General features: G+C 37.9%; 5 protein-coding genes across 5 annotated transcripts in view; 3 read left to right on the top strand and 2 right to left on the bottom strand.

Moving 5' to 3' along the window:
- Window positions 1-19,362, bottom strand: part of LOC115625718 — a 69,872-nt gene extending 50,510 nt beyond the window's left edge. The window contains exons 1-2 of the mRNA XM_030520864.1: window positions 19,342-19,362; window positions 13,877-13,925 (exon numbers count right to left, since the gene is read on the bottom strand). The gene's annotated coding sequence lies outside the window, so the exon portion shown is untranslated. The remainder of the gene's footprint in view (window positions 1-13,876; window positions 13,926-19,341) is intronic.
- On the top strand, window positions 12,187-13,794 carry LOC115625714. The gene is made up of 3 exons (XM_030520860.1): window positions 12,187-12,629; window positions 12,689-12,857; window positions 12,921-13,794. The coding sequence occupies exons 1-3, from the start codon at window positions 12,256-12,258 to the stop codon at window positions 13,650-13,652; spliced, it is 1,275 nt and encodes a 424-aa protein (XP_030376720.1). The 5' UTR covers window positions 12,187-12,255; the 3' UTR covers window positions 13,653-13,794.
- Window positions 14,633-16,184, top strand: LOC115625716. Its single transcript, XM_030520862.1, has 3 exons — window positions 14,633-14,994; window positions 15,065-15,539; window positions 15,615-16,184. The coding sequence occupies exons 1-3, from the start codon at window positions 14,633-14,635 to the stop codon at window positions 16,026-16,028; spliced, it is 1,251 nt and encodes a 416-aa protein (XP_030376722.1). The 3' UTR covers window positions 16,029-16,184.
- Window positions 17,790-19,425, top strand: LOC115625715. The gene is made up of 3 exons (XM_030520861.1): window positions 17,790-18,160; window positions 18,382-18,550; window positions 18,608-19,425. The coding sequence occupies exons 1-3, from the start codon at window positions 17,790-17,792 to the stop codon at window positions 19,322-19,324; spliced, it is 1,257 nt and encodes a 418-aa protein (XP_030376721.1). The 3' UTR covers window positions 19,325-19,425.
- A 240-nt stretch (window positions 19,426-19,665) lies between these two features.
- LOC115625966 (lysosome-associated membrane glycoprotein 1-like) lies at window positions 19,666-21,219 on the bottom strand. The gene is made up of 4 exons (XM_030521208.1): window positions 21,047-21,219; window positions 20,491-20,724; window positions 20,211-20,432; window positions 19,666-20,151 (listed from the first exon to the last, which is right to left on the bottom strand). The coding sequence occupies exons 1-4, from the start codon at window positions 21,099-21,101 to the stop codon at window positions 19,820-19,822; spliced, it is 843 nt and encodes a 280-aa protein (XP_030377068.1). The 5' UTR covers window positions 21,102-21,219; the 3' UTR covers window positions 19,666-19,819.
- Window positions 21,220-24,606: the final 3,387 nt, after the last annotated feature.

Genomic DNA, 24,606 nt, shown 5'->3' with positions numbered 1-24,606 from the left:
TTTTAGAGGCACATTAATGTAATTTATAATAATAACAGTAAACTAAAATAGAAAAGAATAAAATATATTATGCAACTCCTAAAAAAACATCCCATTAAACCAATCAATTTTTTTTTTTTTAATTAGCATTAGAAACGAGTTTCGTGCAAACTCGTGATCAAACTCTTTTCACACCCGTATTTTCAATGTCATTAGCTGATAGACTAAGCACTAAACGAGTATTGCTGATATTAATTGCACATTTCGGTCAATTGGAAAGTTTTTTAATTAAACTGAAAGAGCTAGCTTGAAAGCCCAAATGATTCCAAAGTCTACGACGAAGCCACGACGCGTCGTTTCCGGTGCGTGCATTTTGAGCGTCGACAATTAATTGCATTGCCGTGTCTGTGACATAATGAGACGAAATTATTGGTGTAGTTGTTGCCTTGAAAGTCTTTGTCAGTGTGAATGTGAATGTGAGCGTGAGGGTGTCAGGTAACGGAAACGTGTTAAAACTTCGTTTTTTCTTTCAAATTTTCTTTTCCGTCTGCCGTCACGTTGCTGGCTAACCAAAAAGTTTCCCTCAGACATTAAAAGGTGTACAAAACTTGTTTCTTTTAATGCTTTGCTACAAAATTATCTCGTTTTATTTTTGTTTTGATTTTTTCTTTCATTGCATTGTCTACAGAGCCCGTAGATGAGGTCAGTATGGCTGGTCGCTAAGAAGTAGACAATAAATTGTAACTTTTCGTTTTCGGTTGTTTGTGCAGATAACTTGAGAGAGAATGGTCTAAAGTTGCGTAAACTAACCTTTAAAAACCAAATACAGATACAGCACTTCACACCATTCTTGGTGGACGCTTTTTTAAATTGTATTTAGTTGTGTTTTTATACATTTGTTTCCAAAAACACAAAACTGATTTGTGCTGCTATATAGCGACATAGCTTTACGTACTGGTTAATACATTTTTACCCCTCCGCTCGAAGATTTTAAATTCTGTCTTAAATGAATTAATTGATATTTAGATTTCTGCCTCTAACCATTTTAAGAGTAGTTTGTATTAACAATTACGTTAATTTACCTTTTATATCATGAATCGTTAGCATAGCTGGCCAGATGGCAAATATAATTTGTATGTATGTATGTTCCTTCCTATCTATAATAATAATGCAGAAATTATTGACTTTGTTTTAGAGGGATTAAGTATTTATTCAAAATAAATATATTAATTTGGTTCTACTACTCATCACCCCTTTAATCAACAAGCTTAACTTTTTCAACTGATGCAGCTAAAAAAAGCTTTCAATAAAATTAACAGCCGAGCTTACAAAAGTGTAGCTGTAGCTTAAATGTTTTTACACGTCTATAGCTGAAAGCTAACACTACTAATTAAAACCACTTTGTAGACTTTTTTAACGCACGCACAGCAACGCATTTATTAGCAAACAAGACGCAGCTGTAGTGGCAGCAACGGCGACTGAGAAACTTAAGCCTTTTGCCAAATGCAAACCACTGAAGATGTGGGCGCCACAAAAGAACTGGCTGCAAACTTCATTAAAAATGCACACCTAAGTGGTTGCTGTTGTTGGTGTCGTTCTTGTTGTTGTAACCGCAGCAACAAAGCCTTGTGAGTTTCATTTAAATGAAGTTACGAGACGCATTAACGCCCACGTGGCTGACTCCTGAAACTTGTCTTTAATTTATTAAGTCATTAAATGCAATTTTCAACTGGCAAGCGCCCACCTGAGCTGCTCAGCTGTTAGCATACCAACAACAACGATAACACCGGCACTTTGGCATCGGTTCAAAAGTGCAGCAATTGTCTAAATGCCAGACCATTTGCATTACTGCGCAATGTCCAAAAAGAGAAGGCAGTCACAGTCACAATCCATAGCAGCATCGTCAGCAAGTAAGGCGAACGTTTTCTAATTTTCCACGCCATTAAATCACGGATTTCGAGCCAGACGCATGCGAATGCCACTGAAACTGTCACTGCCAGTGAGACAAGGACGTCGCAACGCCTGGCCAGCAATGGCAATGGCGGCCTTTTCCGTTCTCGTTGTTATTACTGTTGTAAGAAGGACAAAATAGAGCACAAGGGCAAACTTATAACGGTCTCTAACAGACACGAGAGATGTATCTGCAAGTCAAAACATGAATTACAATGCAACATTCTTAGCCCGAAAGCAGACGACTTAAGAGAAAGAGATGTTATTAGTGTCGCAACTAAACTGATACATTTTAGACTGAAACACCGATTTCAGGCATCAAGTTTCTAATAGGTATGTAAGAATATATAGATACAGTGGTCATCTATGATTTTTTGACATGCTTTCATTTTCTTAAAATGGAAACACCTAGTCAAATCAAAATCAATCGAAATGGAATCAAGCAGAAGCCTGATATACCAACAACAACCAGAATTGTACACATTTTAGGTCTTTCGAGCCTACTTTCCTCAAAATATTGAAGCCCATCTCGCCAAAATTTCTAGTACAATCAACAAAAATGATTTGTTCTTTTCTTTTTAGCCGCACATCATGACTCTATAATCGTACATCAAAACAGGTCGCATTTTTGGGCGCATAGCCATAATTGCACAAAGTTTGGCGACATTTGCAACTTTGTCTATTAATCTGGGACAAATGTTATGCACCGCCAGGCTAATCCCTTTCAAATGACTGTTAATCTGCGTAGCATCATTTATCAAAAAAATAGCTTTGCATATGGCATAACTTTTCATATGCTATATCATTTTGAATTATTTGCCACAATTTTTCGCCAATTTTCCGCTTGAATGCCGACAACACAGGGCTACAAAATTACTTTGTTTCCGCTCGAGCACCGGAAGTTGTGCGTTGCCAAATGATTTTTGAGGCGGTTTTTCTTACACGCTAGCATGGTGTGTGCGTGTGTGTGTGTTTCAGTGCGGCTTCTAAGTAACACGCACACCACCACATCTGTTCAACCACATGTGTAAAATGTGTCATAAACATTTGTTGCTGTTGCCTGTGTTGTTACTGCAGTATGGTTTGCATGTTGCTATGCAAGATATGCCAAAAATAGCTCAACAACTCACAGCAGGTAGGTGATGTGGAAGCAGGCAGTAGGGGCTGGCCAGGCAGCCTGTCAAGTTAAGTCAAAACCATAAGTCAAACCACAACACAGAGCTCAAGCAGGTGACTTCAAGTGTCTGTGTGTGCGTGCATTTGTTGGTTTTTGCGGCTCGCAACGCACGCAACACCTATGAATATTCAGTAAACACACCAGGTCCTAGCCCTCGTCAATCAAGGCAACTTAAAGCTGCTGAGCGAAAATATGCTACAATTATTGTTACTTACACTTTAGTTGGAGCCCCAAGAAGCCTAAATTTATGCAGAAAAACAAAAGAGAATTCGAAGCTAAAAAAATGTCTCTGCCTAATGCTTTTGATGCCTTTGATCTCACACTAAGCCAAATGAAGGACAGCCAGTTGTTTGGCCGGGGGGCTTGCATTAGTGGCATGGCTCTATTGGCTCTCGCCTAAGCGTACTGACTACACTAACAAAAATACAGAAAATGTATCTAAGCTAGTTCTTGTTTCACTATCAATTTTCCTACGAATTAAATATAAGATTATTTTGTAGGTTAAATTACCTAAATTAGGTTTAAGTTTCCATGAAACACTATTAGAAATTTGTTTTCTATTGAAAGAAATTGTTATCCTTATTTTCTACAAAACTATTTATACTTTAAAGCAACTTAATTTAATTTTAAAAATAAATTGCGCAATTATTCATAAAACGGTTGTTTACTACTATTGCTTATAATATAATAGAAATACGAGTAACAAAATAGAATAGAAATGTTTTGATATGAAAAATTGACATTTTCAAATCGACTGTAACGATTTTTTCTAAGTGTAGGGGTGCCAAGCTACAGTCGCCTTTTTTAGTGGCACTCTTAAAATTTTAAGACATTCAAGGCTTTGATTGTGTCTTGTGTTTTTGACATTTGGTGCTGGCATCTTAGACGGCCAGCCCCACTTGTGTGTTGTTGCTTTTCATGTTTTAAATTTACTTTTTGTTTTTGCTTATGTCGCTGCCCCCGCTGCTAAAGCAATCAAAATCAGAGCGCGTTTTCAGCTTACGTTGTCGGCTGCATTATACAGACACGCGCCGCAAAGGAAACGGAAATGGCAAGCAGCAGACGGAAGTGTCTGAGTGTGTGTTTGTTTTTGGCTTGCCGGCACAATTCAATTTAAAAGCCACCATGCCTTAAAGCACATCGCGCCTAATGCCTTAACAAGATATGGACTGAAAAGCATGACAATGCCTAATTAACATGCCACGATTTCCCAGACTACAGACTCTTACACTAAAGCTAACACCTAATTAGTTCGTTCTGTATGGGGGGATGTCGCTGTCGTCGCTTATCGGCAGTGCCAAAATATTTATCAATGATATTTGCAAAATTTACGACACTCATACATAGCATTAACCGACAACCCCAGCAGTGACGTACTTAAATATTTGTATATGTTTTGGGGATTAGTGGAGTTTAGGAAAATAAGGTTTCTAATTTCCTGCTGACAGCACACTAGATAAAATTAGTCTTGCTTGCTTAAGACTTGTATAATACTTTCTTTTTTTTCAAGTGAAGTTTTCATACTTAGAGGCGCATACAATAACTTTACATTTTTAATATCAATATAACACTAAATTTATCCTGGTCAGCTCTTTTTTATGATTTTCTAATGCAGTATATCCTACCAGCAACAGATTCACTTTTCATGCCATATTATAGATAGTATATATACAACATTTTTTATTATTATTTATTTATATTCATTCAACTTTTTCGAAACAGCACAAGCTGAACTATTTAGCAAATGTTTTACATAAAATCAAACACAGTATTGTAATCTTCTTTATTTCTATTTCTTCATCTTCATTTCTTTTAGTTTGTCGATTAATTTAATGAATAAATAAATTTCATTAAAATGTTTCGATATAAAACTCACATGTTTCTTCAGCCTTTACGTTCACGCCTATATCTATTTTATGTAACTTTATCTACGCCTCTGTGTTCATTTCTATTCATATTCACATGTTAACCGATTTAATGCCTGCAGGAAATCAACGGTAATGTGAGCTTTTTAATGAAGCTAACGCCCTTACGCCCTTATAACTTCTCAACTCCGTCAATTCATGAGCAACGCCACCCCATGGAGAAGCAAGCCAAACAATGCGCTGATTTATGACACCTTAAAATGCAAACATCAAATCGCATGTTAATTACATTTTGTGCTCTGGCATGGGCCTCCACATAGGCGGCAAAATAAAAAAGCGCAGCTCGAAACGCCGCGAGTTATGCGTTGGTTGGCATGCAGACCATTCGACGGAATTTTCTGCTCTCATGCTCTGCCACGTGAAACGGCGAACTAATACGGGCTTGTCAAAACTGTTTGCCATAAGAAATTAGATAGCACTCGCTCCAAGCAATCCATACACCCACACATACACACACTCACACACATAGCCACACAGAGCAGGACGTGCCACAAAAGCCACATGCAATATACTCCGACGCTCGGTTTGAAATGCAACACCAGCGGGCTAGCAATCAACTGGTGTTTCAGTTTCCATTAAACATACTATAGAGGACACACACGAGCACACACTCTCACCTGCGGCTGTCTCCAAGTTTCTGGCTGGCGGTTAGTGTTGTTGCAGCTGCTGCCACTTACTTTGCCATGCAGTCTATAAACAAGTCCGCGGTGAGGCCGCTACGGCTTTCTATAGTCGTAGTCACAGCCATAGTCGCACAAAGAGCCAATGAGCTAGCCAAGTGAAATCGTGGTGAAGCATTTGGCGGCAAGAAAAATACACACAGCCACAGCAGCTAAATAACCCAAAACAACTGGAAGTTGCACTGAGCCTGCGCAGTGGAAGAGGGTGTTAAATACCCCGCCAAGGGGTAGACAGGATATTATTGCCACCCCTTCAAACACTGACGTCATATGGACAATTTTGCGGGGTAGTTCTCTTAGGGGTTGTTAGAATATAAACGGACATAAACAAAATATTCGCGCTATCAACACGGATGCCAGCCAATGTACCTTGACTTAATTGCCGCCTGACATTTATTGCTGTCCAGTGTGTCATTCAGGGACATCATGCAGTCGGGCAGGAAGTACCGATGCATACATCAAACCTGTCTAGCCGTGCCGGAGCTAACGACGCACTGGCATCGATATCCCGCCAAAGCTGTCGTGATAACTTGCGTGTCATTTGGCGAGATCTGCGCTTAACCTTAACGGAGATTGTCAACGACGAGGCGACGACACACAAAAATTGATGACTTACTCGTACACGTAGTTGAAAGCAGATGGAACTGTTCAAAAAAGGCAGGTGCTGCGTTATAGAGATTTAAGTTAAGGATTGAAACAGGCAAATAGTTTATGACTATTGAAGCCTGTACTACGCACCTTCGCCAGAATAATGCAATATACATAAATAAGGCGATACTGGATATCGTTTATGAGCAAGGTAGAACCACACTTGTCCCTTTGGTGAACATCAACTGGCCACAAAGGACCCTCTCTGATTAATGTGCCTGCCTTAAACTTTCCATGCTCAAATAAAAATTCTATGAAAGTTTTCTTAGTATTTATTTAAAATTAGTTTCTATATATTTTTTAAGATATTTAAATAAGATCTGTCCTAGGTTGGACAATTATTAAATATTATGATAACTTTGACGTTTTTTTTAAATTATTATAAAAGAATCATGATGTTTGCAGAGTGATTTGAAGCGAGTGCCTACTCAAGGAACAAACTCAGAACGAACGAGCTATGCCAGACCCCGTTCTCTACATCTGATGTTTGGAACGTAATAATTTATTTATGTGCTTATAATTTGACTACATCCCCAGCTTTTAGGCAGTCCCGTTTACTGAAGGGTATCAACTGCAGTTAACTTATGAATTAGCATCACTTTGTAAACGACTATTTCCATCACGTGACTGACAATAACTTTTTAAATTTACGATAATTAAACGTTTTAATACTGACAGAATCGTTAACGGTTGATGCTCTGGCATTTTGTCAGATAATTACATATTTTTCTTTTTCACAGTCTTCAACATTTTCCCAGACATTTTTCCCATCACAATTACGGCACTCTAATATCAACTCTCGAGTTAATGCCACAGTAGAGTACCGGCAATCAGCCGTCATTGTGCTGCAACCAAAGTCCAAATGGCACTTATAGAATTAAATGTACGGTATGTATAAGTAGCATAACATATACTATATAGCTTTGATTGTATTTGGCATATAAATAATGCACAAATATATTAGCCAGAAATGAGCAAAAACAACTTACATAAGCCGCGGCCAGAGCCATGACAACTGGTATAGCAAAATGCGTTGCCGAGGATTAAGGCGGACCGGGTCTGATTCGCAGACACGCGACCAGCAAAACATATGCCAATAAAATGAGTGCAGTATGGGTAGTTGGGCAGTTGGAGTTAAAATTGGGGTGTGGGGGTGCAAAAATAAAGAAACGGATCAGCGACAACAACACGCAAATGGTATGCACAAAAATAAACTGATAAGCGACAGACTGAAACAACAATGGTCGGCTGACCGTTGGGGCTCAAGCGAGTGAGCCCCCAACTGGCATCGAATTATGCAAAAGTCCTGGCCAGTGAAAATATGTTGCATGCGACGACGGCAAACAAATAAACAACACAGCCGGCAAAACCGACCAACCAACAAACCAACCAACAAACAAACAGTCAAATAAACTGACGCTCTTTTGTGCTCTGTGGCAGTAGAGGCATGTGGCAAGGGCAGGGCCAGTGGCAGCAGCAGGAGCAGGAGCAGGAGCGACCAACGTGGAGCCCATCAACACTGACAAATGAATGCGAGACTTTGGGGGAACGAGAAAGAGAGATATAGAGAGCGAGGGTCGCGATGGCAATGGAAATCAATTATTCATTCGCTTGGCCACGCAGCTAAAAAGTATGCAAAGCATGCGGCACAGCGCCGACGCCCAATGGTATGCAACAGTTTTTGGAACTGGCAGCAGAAATAGCAGACAATGACAATGACAGTGACGATGAGGATGACCATGATGACTATGATGACATTTGTTTGTGTTTGCTTTGCGCCAACTGTGATTAAAGGGTCGCCCTACGGTACGTGCAAACGAAGTTTAATTTAACAGCAGCAAGTAGGAGAGGCTGCTAATTAAATTTGGCCACCGGCGACGGCGACGGCGTCGGCGTCTGTATCGGCGACAGTGATGCACAGATAGGCGCATAAGCTTTGATTCTACTCCAACTTAAACCGCTTTCTTTGTCGTTGCTAGCATGCTTTCAGGCGTAAAGTGTTTGATTATGGTCATTTATTGTGCTGTACTTCGAAGGCTACTGCTACTGGGCTGCCGCTTCGCTGGCTTTGCATCTATGCCTGTGCGTCTACTTTTCTATCCACACACACACACACTCACACAAACACACACTCCAACTCTGCCATTTCGTTTGTCATGCATCAGAAGTTTGTCGCTACATGTGTGTGGGTTTGTGGCAGGGGCGAAGGGTTGCTATGGATTTTCGGTTTTCAGCCTGCCATGTTTGTGTCTGAAAGCGCGATTAAAATCGCATACATCACGGCCCTGGAGTTAGTGGTATGCATGGGACACGGGAGCTGTATGGGTACAGAGCAGTAGCCAGACAGACAAACGTGGCTGGGCACTAATTTGTGTGCAATCGCGCATTTAAGCGCTGTTGTTTATTAATGCATTCGTTTACCGAGTCAATGTAATGAAAAATTTACGCTGCAACTTTCGGCGCTGTTTGATAAATCAACACCAACAGCAACAACAACTGCAAATCTGAATGCACTCGCATGTGAGAGTGTAATAGAACCCGCCCCCGCCCCCGCCCCTACTCCATAGCTTTTGACTATTTGCACTCGCCGCGCACGTTCTTCAGCATTCATTGCCATAGACTGAAAACACCAAAGGGAGGAAAAAAGAGAAAACTAAAAAAAAAAAAACACGCGAGTTAATTAAGCCGTCATGAACTGAAAAAACACGTGACATGGAGCTACATCTACATATGCATGTGTGTGTGTGTGAGTGTGTGCAGCCTGCGGCAAGTCAAAGGAAAAAGCGCCAAACAAGTTGGCTTTCACATGGCTTCGGTCGGCATGCGCCAGAAAAAGCAACTGGTGAACATTTTGAGATGGTTTAAAAATGCACTGGTATTGGTTTTTTGCCTCGCACTATCAAGCATACGTATTCGAATCTAATTTCTTATATCAATATCGGATTACACAATGTTCAAATTAAAACCTTAAATTCAAAACTAAAAATTTTATGAGATTCTATGAATAATAATCAAATAATGAAAAACTTAAAAGACATAAGTACATCTGATAGGAATGAAAACAAACTAAACTACTAAACCTATCCAATATTGTGCTTTTTAATACTTTATGAATGCAAATCAAATGTCATAACTGACTATAGCCCTTTGAGTTGATCAATTTAATATTCCTTGATTTCATTCATGATATACTCCAATTAATAAATTTAAATTACAATTTAAAGAAGTAATTGATCAAATTATTAAATTAAAATATTTTGTAATTTTGAATATTGGTAAAATTTAAGTAATTTCTACATCAAAAATGTATTTTATTATCTTTGCTTTACAAATTAATTGATTTTCAACATCATGCGAATAGTATATACATATTTTTTGCATATTTGCGTGCATAACTACATTTTTTTGTAGTTCATTTTTTCTGCATATTGATAATGTAATATGATTTTTATACAAGTACATAATATAAACTTGATTTATCCATTACTTTGTCAACAGCTAAGTGAAAAAACTTGAATTAAAAAGTACTAGACTTTTATCGACCCTTGTTCAAGAATTTCCCAGTGGCTTCTTCTTATACAAAAATTCCCCATAATTATGAAATTCATAATGGGTGGACATTTTGATATTAAAGGACCGACCTTGTGCATAAAATAGTGTGAAATACATTTCGTATAAATGCACCCTGGCTGGTAAAACTCCGAAATTTGCACAAGGGTGGTTGGGCAAGATATTATATAGAACGGAACACCACCAAAATTGGCAAAAAAGGGAAATTTACAAACCGTTTTCCATGTATTATTATATAAATTAAAGTTGATATTTCCCGACTCGGAAATACTTTGTATCAGTCGAATATTTCACCGCTACGTGGCGTCCATTTCAGAATGACAACAATGCTTTGAAAGCGGCCATAACTTGCGATAGCTAATATAGTCGATTTTCATTAAAATTAAAAGAGCAATAAATTAATCTGTTGTTTTATAATTGTCTACAGTATCGATGAAATTAATTAGCGAAGGACAGGTGGGAAATATTAAAAAATTAAATAAATTCATGCTGATTTGCCGAATCAACATACAAATCAACCGACCACACGTTCACACAGACAAGCAAACAGAGGCGCTTATCTAGACACTTCAAGTCTTGGATTGCAACGTACTCGTAGACTCGAAAGTTTATAACAAACATTAAACCAAAGTTATAATTATAATACCTTTAATATACGTGTAATCAAAAGTTTCTGCAAAAACTCAGGTAATAAATGTGAAAAAACAATAAAAGATAACATGAGTCAACATATGGTACAAAAAAAGCAAACAACAGCAAAACCTTGTGTTAACTACTTAGGCGTTACTTTAAAGAGCAAACATAGAGGGTAGGTTTTGGAGGTACACGCGCCGACAAATATCTCAACCAGTTTCTGGCCTAACTGGACTATGCTGTATTCATTACCATATCGTTATGACATACTATATACACACTACAGCTATGAATTTATGCTACCATATAGACAGTTATATTTCAAAACACGAAATCATTGGCCGATTCGCACATACTCGTACAGTTACAGTTATCATACTATATAACGACAAGTCCTAATCTTGACTATAAAGCAATTATTACGTCATTTCATATCGCAAAAGATGGTCTAAAAATTGTCAAGATGTAGACAACACACGCGGAATTAATTTTCTAGTACATACGAGTATAGTATATGCATATTCGTCTTCAACATCGACCGCTTACGTACCATGCTGAGGCACTTATCAGTGCGAGAAACACAACAATTGGTACCATAACGTAATTTGATTTGATTGCTAACTGAGAGATCGTGTGAAACTGTCACGTCATCGCCAGACAAATTCTCAATTCTCCTGCACGCGCCCGACAATTCTCTCTCTCTCTCTCTCTCTCTATTTTGTCATTTGAATTTGTTATCGTGTAGCTGCTAATCAGTGTTTATTGACCTATAGCTGTCGGCGACACTTTGACTTATATCCAGAGATTGCCGATAGATCCCATATTTTTCGGTCAATCATGAATGAAATAAATGAGTTTACACGCACTTTTAATTGGTAGTCAAGTCTGGTAGTTGACAGCATGTTTTTATGCCAAACGGACTATAATATAGTCGCATTATACTTTCGAAAAAAAACTCATTAGTGTATTGTTTTATTATTTAAACAATGACGGTGCGCTAAAGCGACAAAAAAAACTAAAGTGAAGAGCGTAAAAAACCTGCTCTCTACACGAACTTTTTGTTGCACAGTGAGCTAAACGCTCCAGTTATATATATATATTTACTATTCGACATTGCTAGGAATTAATCGAAAATAGATCGTTGTTATTTAGATAACAATTCACATTGTTGCGAAATCTTAGCAGTAGAGTCAGCAAAAGTTAATTTATAATAAATTGAATGAAATGTTAATTAAGTCAAGTCCACCTATCTAAAATGATCTTCATGTACATTACTAACTAGCTAGATATATAAAAACTCCAGCAATTTATTTCAATTATTTTTAACAGTCGGAATGACTAGTTCCACTCTGCAGGTGACACACATTCCAGTCTATTATTTGGAGTTATTATTCAGTTTGGTTGTCACTTCTTCGATTCCGTGTGATGACTAAATTATTAAAAATTTTTTCTCTATCGTAAGCCCACTGTGCCTTGCCATTGTTAAAGTCGTCAATTTTTTTGTGCGATGATAAGCGAGAGTGGGAGCGCAGGTTTCAGAAATTGTGCCCGAAAATACAAAACTATAAACTATTAAGTATATAATGCTGGACTATGTCGTTTGCGGCACAGTCGAAAAGAAAGCGTTGCTCGTGAAACACGACCAAAATACTGCGCCGTAATTTGGGGATAACGTGAGAGTCTAATCAGCAAGATGGTGGTGGTTAAGAACCTGCAGAGCATAACCGTGCCCGATTACCTTACCGAAGAGTTCTTCATTCAAACGCTCGAGGAGGGCTTGCATGAAATGAAAATAACACTACACGAAGTCAATTTCGAATGGGGCAGCAATCCAGGTGACAATTACTGCTCGGCAATCTATCGTGTGCTCGTGAGCTTCACGCGTTGGGCCGAAGGAAAACCATTGGATCACAAAGAACAACGATCGTTGATTGTGAAAACCATACCCATTACGCCCGACACACAGTTTCTGGAAGATGTCAAAGTATTCATGAAAGAGAAGCAGACATACACCAGCGTGCTGCCTCGGTTGGAGGTCTTGAGCAATGGCGACAAGTTCGGTGCAAGGTGAGTTGCGTGGGAAAACGATAATATGAAGAAACGGAGATAATTTGACCCAATTAAAGCTACTACTACGCAATCAAAGAGCCCATTCAAACCATCGTCTTTAATGACTTGAAAGTGGACGGGTATAAAGTGGCATCGCGTGTGGACGGCTTAGATTGGGCGCATGGCTCATTAATTCTACAACAACTGGGCAAATTTCATGCCACCTCAATGGTCCTGGCCAAGAAGGTATTTATCGTAATTTAAAATAAAATAAAACATCTTTAATTTAACGCTTCTTTTTCCCTGCAGGACCCCACAATTGTTGGCCAATATGCCAAAGGTATGCTGAGCGAGGAAACCGTAAAGATGAGTGATTGCTTCGAGAACATGTTCGGTGGCTTCTTGGAGTACCTCGTAAAAACGTCGGCCAAATGGCCGGGCTACGAACACATCTCTAAGCATTTGCAGCGATTTAAGGATAATTTCAGGGATGTGTGTGTAGCCGCATCCAAGCCAAAGCCGGGCGACCGTTATGTGGTCCTAAACCACGGAGACATGTGGACCAATAACTTTATGTACGCCTACGACGACAGCTCTCAAACAGAGGTGCCCACACGCGCCATTTTTGTGGACTTCCAGATCAGTTTTTACGGTAGTCCTGCCTGTGACTTGAACTTCTTCCTGAACACCAGCTTAAAGCTGGAGTTAGTCCAGCAACGTCGCGAGGAACTTATCAAAGTATACTACAAAGCCTTTAGAGACACATTAGAATATGCGCGATTCGAAAAAATACCTAGCTATGAGGATCTGCTCTATGAGCTGCGTAGTCGAGAGACCTATGGCCTGTTTGGACTTTTCGCATTCTTGCCGATGATCACGATGCCCAAAGAGCTGTCACAGGACAACAGCATTGAGAACATGAACAATCCAGAGTTTAAGCGAAAAAAGTTCGAAGCAATTTTCGCACAAAAAACTCTCAACGACTATCACAAATGGGCGCTAAAGCGCGCTGAGGAAGTGGGCGTATTCAACGATTACTAGGGGAACAAATGGGATTGAGATTTGTGATACAATTATCCAATGATTTGTAAATATATACATTAAAGTTAAGAGGTATTAAAATGTTAATTCAAAATATCCCATTCAATAATAGGAACATTTGAACTTGCAATACTAAATTACAGCTGAATGGAACTTATTACTTGAACACTCTTGAAATATGTGTTAAAAGTTTGATATGCTAAATGAAGAGTTCAGGTACTTACTTGCTTTAATTATAGGACAATACACCAATATTAAAAGTACGATTAAGCTCTGCAATTGATTAAAGAGAAAAATAATTTTTTTTTATTGAACAAGTGAGTTTGGAAAACTATATATATAGGTAATATATATTCAAAATAGAAGCTAAAGCGATTAAGTGTAGGAAAGTTAAAACAAGCACACATTTAAAGTCTCTAAAGTGAAAACTATTTTAGGAATTATTAGTCATAAAGATTTTCGAAAACTAGGCAAACTAGGAACAAACCAAACAAGCGATACGTTCGTTGTGGTATTGTACAGTGAAAACTCTATTGGCCAACCTTTGTCCGTCCAAGGAGATTGTCCGCTTAGAGGGATACTTAAATACTTAGTACACCGAATGAATGCAGCAGGAAAAGTTTTCGCCTGAGAGGGGTGTTTGGAGAAAAGAGGTGTCTATTAAGAGAGTTTTCACTGTACAATACCACAACGAACGTATCGCTTGTTTGGTTTGTTCCTAGTTTGCCTAGTTTTCGAAAATCTTTATGACTAATAATTCCTAAAATAGTTTTCACAATCCGAACAAATCCGACGCGCCAACTGCTTTTCATTTGCGGCAATCAAACCGCTCAAGATGCAGACGGCCTATCGGCCTAACCTATTAAGACCAATTAAAAAACGCCGCCGTTGCACCGACTTTGATTTTGTGCAATATTCAAATGGGCTCGTAAGTATAAAGCGCAGTGCAGGGCAATCGATTTGGTTCATTTCTGAGCAATATGTCGAGCACAACGGAGGAGCTGCCGCTCTACCTAACCCCACAGTTCTTTAAGCGAACTCTGGAGCACGGACTGCAGCAACAGGACTTGAAGGTATTGGATGTCCAGCTCAAAGATCTGACGCGCGGCGGAGAGAACTACTGCAGTAATATATATAGGGCACAGATCAAGTACCAAAATGCGCAATGCGAGCGGGTGGAGACGTCGCTTATAGTCAAGTGCATGCCGGAGGACAAGCAGGCTATATTGGCGCGTCTGCACATCTATAACAAGGAGACGATGTTCTATCTGAACATCAAACCCAAGCTGGAAACACTTATGTGGCATGTGGGGAAAGGCGAGCCATGGTCATTGGGTGCTGGGTAAGGGAGCACCGCCTGCCTAAGTGAATGTATTGCATTATTCTAGAGCTTAGTTCTTTGCACAATCCAGCCACTACTACTCCACTACGCAACCGGAGCAAACAATTATCTTTGAAGACCTCTGCAGCGACGGCTATCAGCTGAAATGCCGGCAATTGGGCTTGGACGGTGCCCACGCCTCGCTTGTTATGAGAAAACTAGCCCAATACCATGCCTTGACCATGGTCATGGCTGAGCGAGAGCCACAGACCATCATAGATCGCTACCCCTTTGGGCTGTTGCATATGGATGCCATTAAATCGGAGCCCTTTAAGTTGCTATTCGGCACCCAACTGCTCAAGCTGGCAGGCCTGGTCAGCGACTGCGACGGTTTCGGCAGCATTGCCCACAAACTGTATCGCTATCACGAGCATTTTACGGAGCGCGTACTCAAGGCCGTTTATCCCTTGAGGGGCACACTGAACGTTCTCAATCATGGTGATCTGTGGATCAACAACATCTTCTTCAAATACAACAAGCAGTATAAACTGGAGGATGTAAAGATAGTGAGTGTGGAAATACGAAGATAACAAGAAACACTAAACTCTAAACGTCATATTCATTTATTATGCGCTTTTTAGATTGATTTTCAGTTGTGCTTTTATGGCAGTCTGGGGTTCGACATCAATTACTTTCTGAACACCAGTCTCGATCTAGATGTACTCAGAACACAGCGGCAGTATCTTATAGATACTTATTACGATGCACTCATCGACTGCCTGAAACAACTGCCATTTAATGAACCTTTGCCCACTTACGATGCGGTTATGCAAGAAATACGGGCTCGTGAAGCATACGGATTCTTTGTGGCATTCGGATTCTTTCCACTAATGAGCATGATTGGCGTTGATTCCGAGGATAACTCTTTGAAGAATTTTCACGACGAGGAATTCGCCAGACAGAAGGTACAACTAATGTTTGAGGGTAATGCCCGTACTCTGGAAAGCCTCAAGTTTACGCTGAAGCGTCTCGATGAATTGCAGCTCTTTGATTAAAAACGCAATGCCATATTTCAATATAATCATTTCCACATGTGGTATGTGTTGCATGCAAAATAGAAAATAGACAGACGTCAGAATAAAATGCACATACACTTAGCTCTTAATTGAAAGCTGTCATTTATCTTTTCACGCCTTAGAGAAACAAAAACGAAATGCTCCATTGTATTTGCATTTCATGCAAATTATAGCGCTCGTGAATTATTTCATAAAGTCATGTCAATGCTTAATATGATAATGTTCGGCTGGGCCTCAAAACAGGTTCCTTACATCAAGACTCTTCACTTCTCGCTTTTGTAAAAATGTCAAATATAGCCGCCTAAATCATAAACCAAACCAATTAAAACAAACATACGTCTGAGGTTTTTAACGCAGTGAATCGTGCTCAAGAGAGAGATTTTAAAAGCCAGAGAGCAAATATCAAAACAAATAATATATAAACATACGTGTAAACAGAAAACTTATTTTTATACCCCCTTTAACTCAATTGAGCATTTTTTCGGATTTTTAAAATAGAAGAGAGCCGAAACTAATAAATTTGAATTTTTAATAGATTCTCGTGCTACTTGAATGTTTTTATTGCTCTCCGATACATTGACTCTATGGGCGCGTCATAGGCGTCACTTACGAAAGTCCAGACCTAACCCATCCACTATTGATTAGAAATCAAAGCAGACACACGCTCTGCATGACTGTGTGTGTGATTAAACGTACATACTTAGCTGAGGTAATCAAAAAGCGGAGGGCGGACACGGCGATAAGATAATTATAATAATAATAATAATTTGTACTCGTATATGTTTGCCATTTTAAGATACACTGTAATTTTCGCCAATTAACAACTTCCCAGCTATTTGTATCTTTAAAAAGCGAACCTTACTTACCGAAACACTATGGGGTAGATGGCAGAAATTTCGTACAAAAGCCCTATTTTTTACTTTATTTTATTATCCAGTCATTACTTTTTGTAGTAAGACTGAATAAAGGTGAAGAAAACTATATATACTTCTACTGGCTAATAAAACTTCCTCTACCTCAGCAGAGACTATCTTTTCGTATTATTTTTTATATTTTATAACCGTTTCATTGTTGATTCTTTAAAATATAATCATCAATTAATGGAATTCGTAATTTTCGTTTGTCACATAAATTTAATTAGGTTTGAATTGAAGTTCAATTAAAATCGTGAAAATATTTCAAATCGAGAGTAAATTAAATATGTGAAATATCCTTTTATTCGAAAATCTGTACACTGAAATTTAAAATTTGTGCCATTTCAATTATTATATTTTGAAAATATTTAATTCAGTTCCTTCAATTGAACAGAAATGCATATTTAGAGAGAAGGTGAAACATGACGAATGTAACAATTGGGATCCAAAATAACGTCTTTTGATCCCATAGTACAAATATGCCGGTAGAACACTAAGAAGATGAGCACAAGCGGGAAGTTGTCATAAAAGGAAATAGAAAAGCAAAGTAGTCACGAATATAGTAAAATAAGCAATCATAACAGAAAGCCTAAAGTTGCGTGTGTCCACGTCAAAATTTATAAAAGGCATCAGTATGTTGAATATTACGAAAAAATGCAACGTTTTAGTACGATTTATACCGAATGGCAATTAAGCGAAATGAAACACAGATCGTTTTATTAATTACCTCGGATTAAACGCTCAATGAAACCAGTAGCAGGCCGCCGATTTCTATATAAGCACCGACATCGTTCGGGTTGCTTTTCAAACAATTTACAATCGCAAGATGTGCAACATTGAGTACGACAAACTAATAGAAGCGCCGCCTAAGCATCTGGATGTGGCCTTCTTCGAGGAAGTAGTTGAAACGGCCTTGCGCACGGCCTTCGTCAAGATAAAAGGCATCAGCCTTACCCTGGGCAGCAGTCCTGGCGATAATTATTGCAGTCAAATTTATCGCACGCGTATTAAATATGAAAGGAACAACAATGGCAATAAAATCGAGGAGATAGCTGTAATCGTGAAGTCCATACCACGTTTAGAGTCCGTGGAGTTTATAGAGGACTTGCAAGTCTACCTGAAGGAGAGGATTACCTACCACGAGGTACTGCCCAAGCTGGAGGTGCTGCTGCACTGCAGGCGACGCTTTGGACCAAAGTGAGTGAATGAGTAAGCAGCTCAAAGGGAATGCCAGTAATTCCACACAGAGCGGATATTTCTTGAGTAGCTTATTCAGAAACAAATTTTTTTACTGTTTGTCATCATTATTTTTAAAGCTTTTTCAAAACTGCAGTTCTTTTTTAAACTTATGGATAAATGATATTGTGTGTTTCAAAACGGATTTACAAACATTTGTACATTCGCTGGCATTTTTTCAGACTCTTTCATTGCCTGAAGCGGCCAGAGAACTCGCTTGTGTTTGAGGATCTCAGTCAACTAGGCTATACAATGGCCTCGCGCGAATCCGGTCTAGATGAGACACACTGCCGCCTAGTTATGAAACATCTGGCGGAGTTTCATGCTGCATCCATGGCTCTAGCTTCTGTCGTAAGTCCCAAAGACACAAACCAAATAAAATAATGTAAAATCTTTACTTGCTTTCAGAACAAAACAATCTTTGATGCCTATACTGATGGCATGCTCTCGGCGCGGGGTCTGGCCAAAGCTGATGGCCTTCTTATGACCTTCTTTGCCGGCAATGGAAACCAATTACACTCGATGGTCAGTAATTGGGCCGGATTTGAACGAATTGCTGACAAAATCGCAAAATATTTGGAGCACCATCGCGCAAACTTGGTGCGCAGTCAGGCGCCAATTGATGACGAAATAAAGGTGCTTAATCACGGAGATCTGTGGGTCAACAACATGATGTTTAAATATGATCACGCGCATAAGCCACAGGATTTGATATTTATTGACTTTCAATTAAGCATTTGGGGCAGTCCGGGCATTGATTTGAACTACTTTTTCTACACAAGCCTCAGCTTAGACGTACTGCAGCACAAGCGTCCCGAACTCTTGAAAGTCTACCACGCCCGGTTGGTGGACACCCTGTTGGGCCTGGACATGGGCGTCCGCGTGCCCACCTACGAGCAGATAGTGAAGGAGGTGCAGCGGCGGGAGAGTTACGGATTCTTTGCCAACTATGGAATCTTCCCAACCATTAGCCAGGACAAAGCCCAAACAGGGGATAACAATCTCGATAGCTTTAACGATGCTGAGTTCGCAAAAAAGAAAATTGAGCAAATGTTTCAATCGCAGCGCCTGGTTGATACTTTTCGTTACACGCTTCCCCAGTTTGAACGTGCTGGTGTATTTTAAACATTTGTTACACTCACCTCACGATTAGAACACTTACATACATATATTATATAGCACTTTATATTGTTATTTAACACAAATAAAAAAAATTAAAAAAAAGACGCATTAAAATTCAGGCTTCATTCTTCTTATTCACAATAGAGCAATTTTACCGTTGCTATCAGTGTTGATAAGCGAGCACAACGCAGTACTGCCAACTGCGAAACAGTTTGTCCCAATGGCGCGCATTTTAAAACAGCACTGCATTCATTTTGATCGCTGTTCTGTTAAGTGAAAGAAAAAGTGATACTTATTTTTATTTCATTTCAACTACATTAACACACATAAAACTACACATAATAAAAAATGATTCGTGAATTTAGCATCACAGAAAAGTACGATACAATACATTGGTTATACATACATAAAATTTAGATGACTTTTTCTGTCAATCAATCTTACATTTCTCTCTAATTACACATAACCCATTTGACTAATCTAATTATTTTCCGGTACTTAGAAGCTTAAATATCCACGCGCGGTGGAACGACGAGCACATAGATATGAGATCAATACGATACAAATCAGAGCAATCAGGGATACACCCACTGCTATGGCAACCACATTTGAGGTTCCAGAGCTGTCGCAATCGTATACGGTTGAGAAATCTTTGTCCTTGCTGCGGAAGGCCTCAACCTGCACCTTTCCTATGCTAATACAGCCCACGACCTCAGTATCCTGTATTGTCTCGGTCAAATTGAAATGCTGATCGCGTGTGCAGTGGTACGAGTTATTGTTGGGAGTGCGCAGCTCATAGCCCCAGTGTAGCAACTGAACGGTTTCGTTGTCTGTATTAAAGAAAAATTTTCATCACAAATTTAATTTACTTAATCAATTTTGTGCATACCCTTAGCATCTGGAAAGTTGTCGCCCGTTATTGGTAGATTTATCTTGATCATGGAGAGCACAATGCTCATGTTTTTCTTATCGAATTGCATGGCCAACGAAGCTGGAGTTTGCGCAGGTCCCCAATTAAGTGCAATTCTCTGAATAGTTTCGCTATTGCAATCATCGCCAGCTACTTTTGCATCGCTGGGTATGTTGTAAAGAGCTGTGGCAACTTTTCCATCTATGTATAAATAGGCGATAGAGTTAGGTTTAACAGTAGAAGTATTTTACTGACTAACCTTTAGTTTCATAAGTCAAGTTAAGCTGTGCAGCCATTCTCAAAGCTATGCAGGAGGAGTTCCAGATGCCCGTGCTAGGTGCTGGAAAGGGCTGTGGCCTGTGCGTGGTTGTAGGCAACGGCTTAGGTGTGGTTGTTGTATTTGACCCAATAGTAGTCGATGTGGACATGCTCTTAGGTGTTGTTATTTCTGGCTTCTCCGACGGCTGCACAATAACTGCAGACTGCGCCCGACCTATGAAAGTAATGATATTTATCAGAACACACCCATATTCAAGTCCTCCCCACAGATGTGTGATATATGTATGTACATCTGTCCTGAACTTTGAACTCTACTTTATTTTAAATTAATTCTAGAATATATTCACACCCCCATACATACACATACACAATTGCAGCTCTATTTTGTACATATGCATATGTAATTGAATGTGAATATCCTTAAACTCACATCTAATACTTATACGATTATTTTAGGATGCGCAAAAACTGGTTCCGCATTTATGCAAATCAATAAACATTTAGCTTATCGCTAGTTGATGCGTAGTTTAACTTACAGTTAGAGCAGCAGGAAAACAGCAACAACAATATTGCAGAAGCTTTCACATACATAGTGCAGGATTATATTAGTAGCTGCCTATTATTATCTTATTATTTTCCTTATATGTGCGACTCGCACGATTCACACGAAAACAATTATAATATACTCGTATTTGTTATTCTTTGTCAAGTTTTTCTCTATTTCTTCTTCCAACTATGCACCAACTACAGCTGTCAGCTGATTCATGATAATCGACTTGTATTCGACTACTCGAGTACTGCTCTTTTAAACTATCGAATCAATGTGCGGTTATCGATAGAACAACAGCGCGCAAGCAATAGTAACTTTTTAAAATTCAGCAAGAAAATTCAGGCTTCTATGAAAATCGTAGTTTAATAAATAAAAACACCTCTGATTTTGTTTTTTGTTTATTTGGAATTACATAATTCCATATCAACATAATATTTTTATTAAATTCAGTAAAATTTTTTAAACATTTCTCATTTTAAATTAGTCATACACGTTTGTTTGTTTTTATTTGTTTAATGTTTATGTTGCCTTTTGTTGATCTTCTTGTTGTTGATGTTTAATCTTCTGTTTCTTGTCATTTATATTTATATGTTCATGTTAATGTTACTGCTTAAGTTCTTTTTTAAATTTCTCTTTTATTTATTGTTTAACTTAACTAATACAAAAGCAGTTTTTCATTTTGTTACACATTTTTACTATGATTTTTATGTAGCTTTTCTCACTTTGTATTATTTAATTTAGTTAATTTAAATTAAAGCAATTAGTTTTCATGTAATTTTTTTTATTCATTTACTTGAATTATAATTTTAAGTGACTAAATTTTCTCATTTTTATTGTGTACCCCTTTTATTAACTTGATCAATGTTCGCTTGTATAGTAGTCTGCACTTTCCGGCGCATCTCAAATTATAACGAAATTAGTTATTTATTTACTCGTAGGTTATGTAAGCTTTACTACTATTACAATTGCATTTTACTAAGGTTATTTTTGGTTTTCTTTTCTCTCTTTTCTTTTAACTAAAATTTTCTTATGTTTTACTTAGCCGTTTTACATTGAAAAGCTGTTGCAAGTATTGCGTTTTGTTTTGAACAATTTTAATTTTTTTTTTTCGTTTTTTTGTGGGTTTTATTTGAAACGTCAATACATGCATGAAAGTTTGCCAAGATTTGTTCATTAATTTAATAATATTAGTACTCATACTTAAATATAATTTACATGCTGCTTTTTAACTTTTACATATATATTTATATATATACCTTTATGTTATGCCTTAGGACTATGTAGCTTTACTTGAAATATTTATATATATTGTGATTTTTGTTGTTGTTTTTTTTTTCTCATTTTGCATTGCGTTTTGTTGTTCTACAGCGCTTCTAAATTTTGCCATAATAATTTTATATAATTGCTAAAACCAAATGCAAACATAGTTGTAAACAATTTAGTGTGTCATTATACATATGTATGTATATATTTTTTTATTATAAGATTTTTTGCTGAATTTCTTTGCTGTTTTTGGTTTCGTTTTTTTTCTGCTGCCGTCTCGCACGTGTTGCTTGCCGCTTTTGGATGAATTTTGAAAATTGCGCACTTGGCGCTGTATGCTGCAGGTGAATAGGTTTCTTAGCCTGGCTAAAATGTGGGCGTGGCACGGCCTTAGTAGCCACATGACTGTTGAATGCTGGCGAACATAGACTCGCGTTGAGTCGACCGAAAGGGAAAAGTAACGCTTTCGAAATTGGAAAACAGTCAACAATGCCTGCACGTCTGATCTAGTAAATAGTATTTCGACATATAGCATATTGCATAATTGCGGGAATTAACGGCGCAAAGCCAAACTATACAAGTATGTACGAGTAACATGTTAGATGTATTTAGATACTTGCATTATTACCAAAGGTGCTTTCGGCCTTTTTGGATTTGCTGTTGTAGTTGTTGTTGTTGCTGTCGTTGCTGTTGCTGTTACTGGTCTTCTGTCGCTCCCCACACACAAAAAGTAATTTTAGCTGTGTTTCACATACACTTGGTGTAAAAAATGGCAGTTTATATGTATACATATTTATATATAAGTATATATATAATATACTTTTGTTTTGTTAAATATAATGCTTTTAATTGTGTGGTAGTAGTTTGCCGCAGGCAGCACAGCGCAAAGTGTGCAAGTGTTGTTAACTTTTGGTGCCAGTTGCTAGCCGCTAACTAAAATGTTGTGGAGTGCCAATAATATTTTATCATTTATTGGGGGGTTTCGATGCACGCGCTAGAGGGTCAAACATTTACTTGGCAGTTTCTCATTTTATATATTTATATATAATAAAATGTATTTTCATTATAAGTTGTATATATTACCTATATAACCTACTAATATTTATCGGCGGTTTTGGGAACACACTTAGCCGGGTCAAAACGATTTCAAATAGAATTTTGTGCGTAGACATTTGTTGCCTCCCTTTTAACAGAAAACACAAACAAAAAAAATGCTACAAATGCCACAAATAAAACGAACATCAATTGAATATAATCATCGAAATATATTTGAATTTGGATAAAGCAAATCGGAATAGGTTTGGCTTGCCCCAACTGCACCAAAAATGTATGTTGTTCTTTCTTTTTTTAATGCATTTATGTATATATTCTACCATATAGTATATATGCTTGAATAGTGCGACAACACGTGATTCGATTCGGTTTCTATGCAAATCGCAGCGTTTCGTTAGACTACTAAACTAGTTGCCTTCTCTCATTGGTTTTCAACATTTATTCATTCATTCAATTATTCATTTATTTATTAATTTGTTCATTTTTTAAGCTTATTCATATGAAAAATATGCTCTATTGCACAATTTGAAAAAAAAACTCTAATTATTTATTATTTTTGAATTGTATTTAATCAGAAAACGACACTTGCTTTCAAAATTCATTTTTATTTAACAAAAATCTGAAGAAATGAAAAGTAACATATAATATAATGCGCCTTGCTGGAGCCTACACTGGACTTATATTCGAACAATTTGCTTTAAAATCTCTAAAGGATTGGAATTCCAGTTGAGGGGTTGAACGAAAGCTGAAAGGACCTGGCTTAAGCCCCGTTTTTAGTTCGCCTCAAATCAATGAAAATGTTTGGTTCGCCTATATTTGTTGTTACATAGAAATTTATTTCGTTTTATGAAGAATTTTATTAAACATCTTTATGCATTATACTCGTATATGTATACATATTTATATGTAAACTAATTTATAGCGCTCTTGCTGTTATTTGTTTGTTTTGTGGCAAAACTGCATAACATTTTCTGTTAGTTTTAGTATTTATTTAGTTAATACCGCTGCTTCTTACACATTAAACTAGTTGAGTGGATGGACAAAGGGGTTAGTAGTTATGTTTTGGTATGCAATTTAAGATCTTTTTTTTTTTTGAGTTTTTACTGAATTTTTTTTGTTTTAAGAAGAGCGAGAAAGTTTGTAAGTTACTTGAGGCCTAGCATTGTTTGTTTTTTTTTCTTTTTGTTTTGTTTTTAGAGTCTACTAGTAGTTATCGATTTAAAGTTTATG

The sequence above is a fragment of the Scaptodrosophila lebanonensis genome, unplaced genomic scaffold (genome assembly GCF_003285725.1).
Source record: "Scaptodrosophila lebanonensis strain 11010-0011.00,11010-0021.00 unplaced genomic scaffold, SlebRS2 tig00000080-arrow-pilon, whole genome shotgun sequence".
NCBI classification, from domain to species: domain Eukaryota; kingdom Metazoa; phylum Arthropoda; class Insecta; order Diptera; family Drosophilidae; genus Scaptodrosophila; species Scaptodrosophila lebanonensis.
Note: the sequence above shows the minus strand (reverse complement) of the source record. Positions and strands in the feature narration are given on the sequence as shown.

What these genes read in the sequence shown, in the direction of transcription:
- LOC115625715 (XM_030520861.1), top strand. Translation starts at nt 17,790, where the DNA reads ATGTGCAACATTGAGTACGACAAACTAATAGAAGCGCCGCCTAAGCAT. An exon ending in AGGCGACGCTTTGGACCAAA is followed by an intron (nt 18,161 to 18,381) that starts GTGAGTGAATGA and finishes GCATTTTTTCAG; the next exon opens with ACTCTTTCATTGCCTGAAGC. An exon ending in CCATGGCTCTAGCTTCTGTC is followed by an intron (nt 18,551 to 18,607) that starts GTAAGTCCCAAA and finishes ACTTGCTTTCAG; the next exon opens with AACAAAACAATCTTTGATGC.
- LOC115625966 (XM_030521208.1), bottom strand. Translation starts at nt 21,101, where the DNA reads ATGTATGTGAAAGCTTCTGCAATATTGTTGTTGCTGTTTTCCTGCTGC. An exon ending in GTTTTCCTGCTGCTCTAACT is followed by an intron (nt 20,725 to 21,046) that starts GTAAGTTAAACT and finishes TTACTTTCATAG; the next exon opens with GTCGGGCGCAGTCTGCAGTT. An exon ending in CTTGACTTATGAAACTAAAG is followed by an intron (nt 20,433 to 20,490) that starts GTTAGTCAGTAA and finishes ATTTATACATAG; the next exon opens with ATGGAAAAGTTGCCACAGCT.
- LOC115625714 (XM_030520860.1), top strand. Translation starts at nt 12,256, where the DNA reads ATGGTGGTGGTTAAGAACCTGCAGAGCATAACCGTGCCCGATTACCTT. An exon ending in GGCGACAAGTTCGGTGCAAG is followed by an intron (nt 12,630 to 12,688) that starts GTGAGTTGCGTG and finishes ACCCAATTAAAG; the next exon opens with CTACTACTACGCAATCAAAG. An exon ending in CAATGGTCCTGGCCAAGAAG is followed by an intron (nt 12,858 to 12,920) that starts GTATTTATCGTA and finishes TTTTCCCTGCAG; the next exon opens with GACCCCACAATTGTTGGCCA.
- LOC115625716 (XM_030520862.1), top strand. Translation starts at nt 14,633, where the DNA reads ATGTCGAGCACAACGGAGGAGCTGCCGCTCTACCTAACCCCACAGTTC. An exon ending in CCATGGTCATTGGGTGCTGG is followed by an intron (nt 14,995 to 15,064) that starts GTAAGGGAGCAC and finishes TGCACAATCCAG; the next exon opens with CCACTACTACTCCACTACGC. An exon ending in AACTGGAGGATGTAAAGATA is followed by an intron (nt 15,540 to 15,614) that starts GTGAGTGTGGAA and finishes TGCGCTTTTTAG; the next exon opens with ATTGATTTTCAGTTGTGCTT.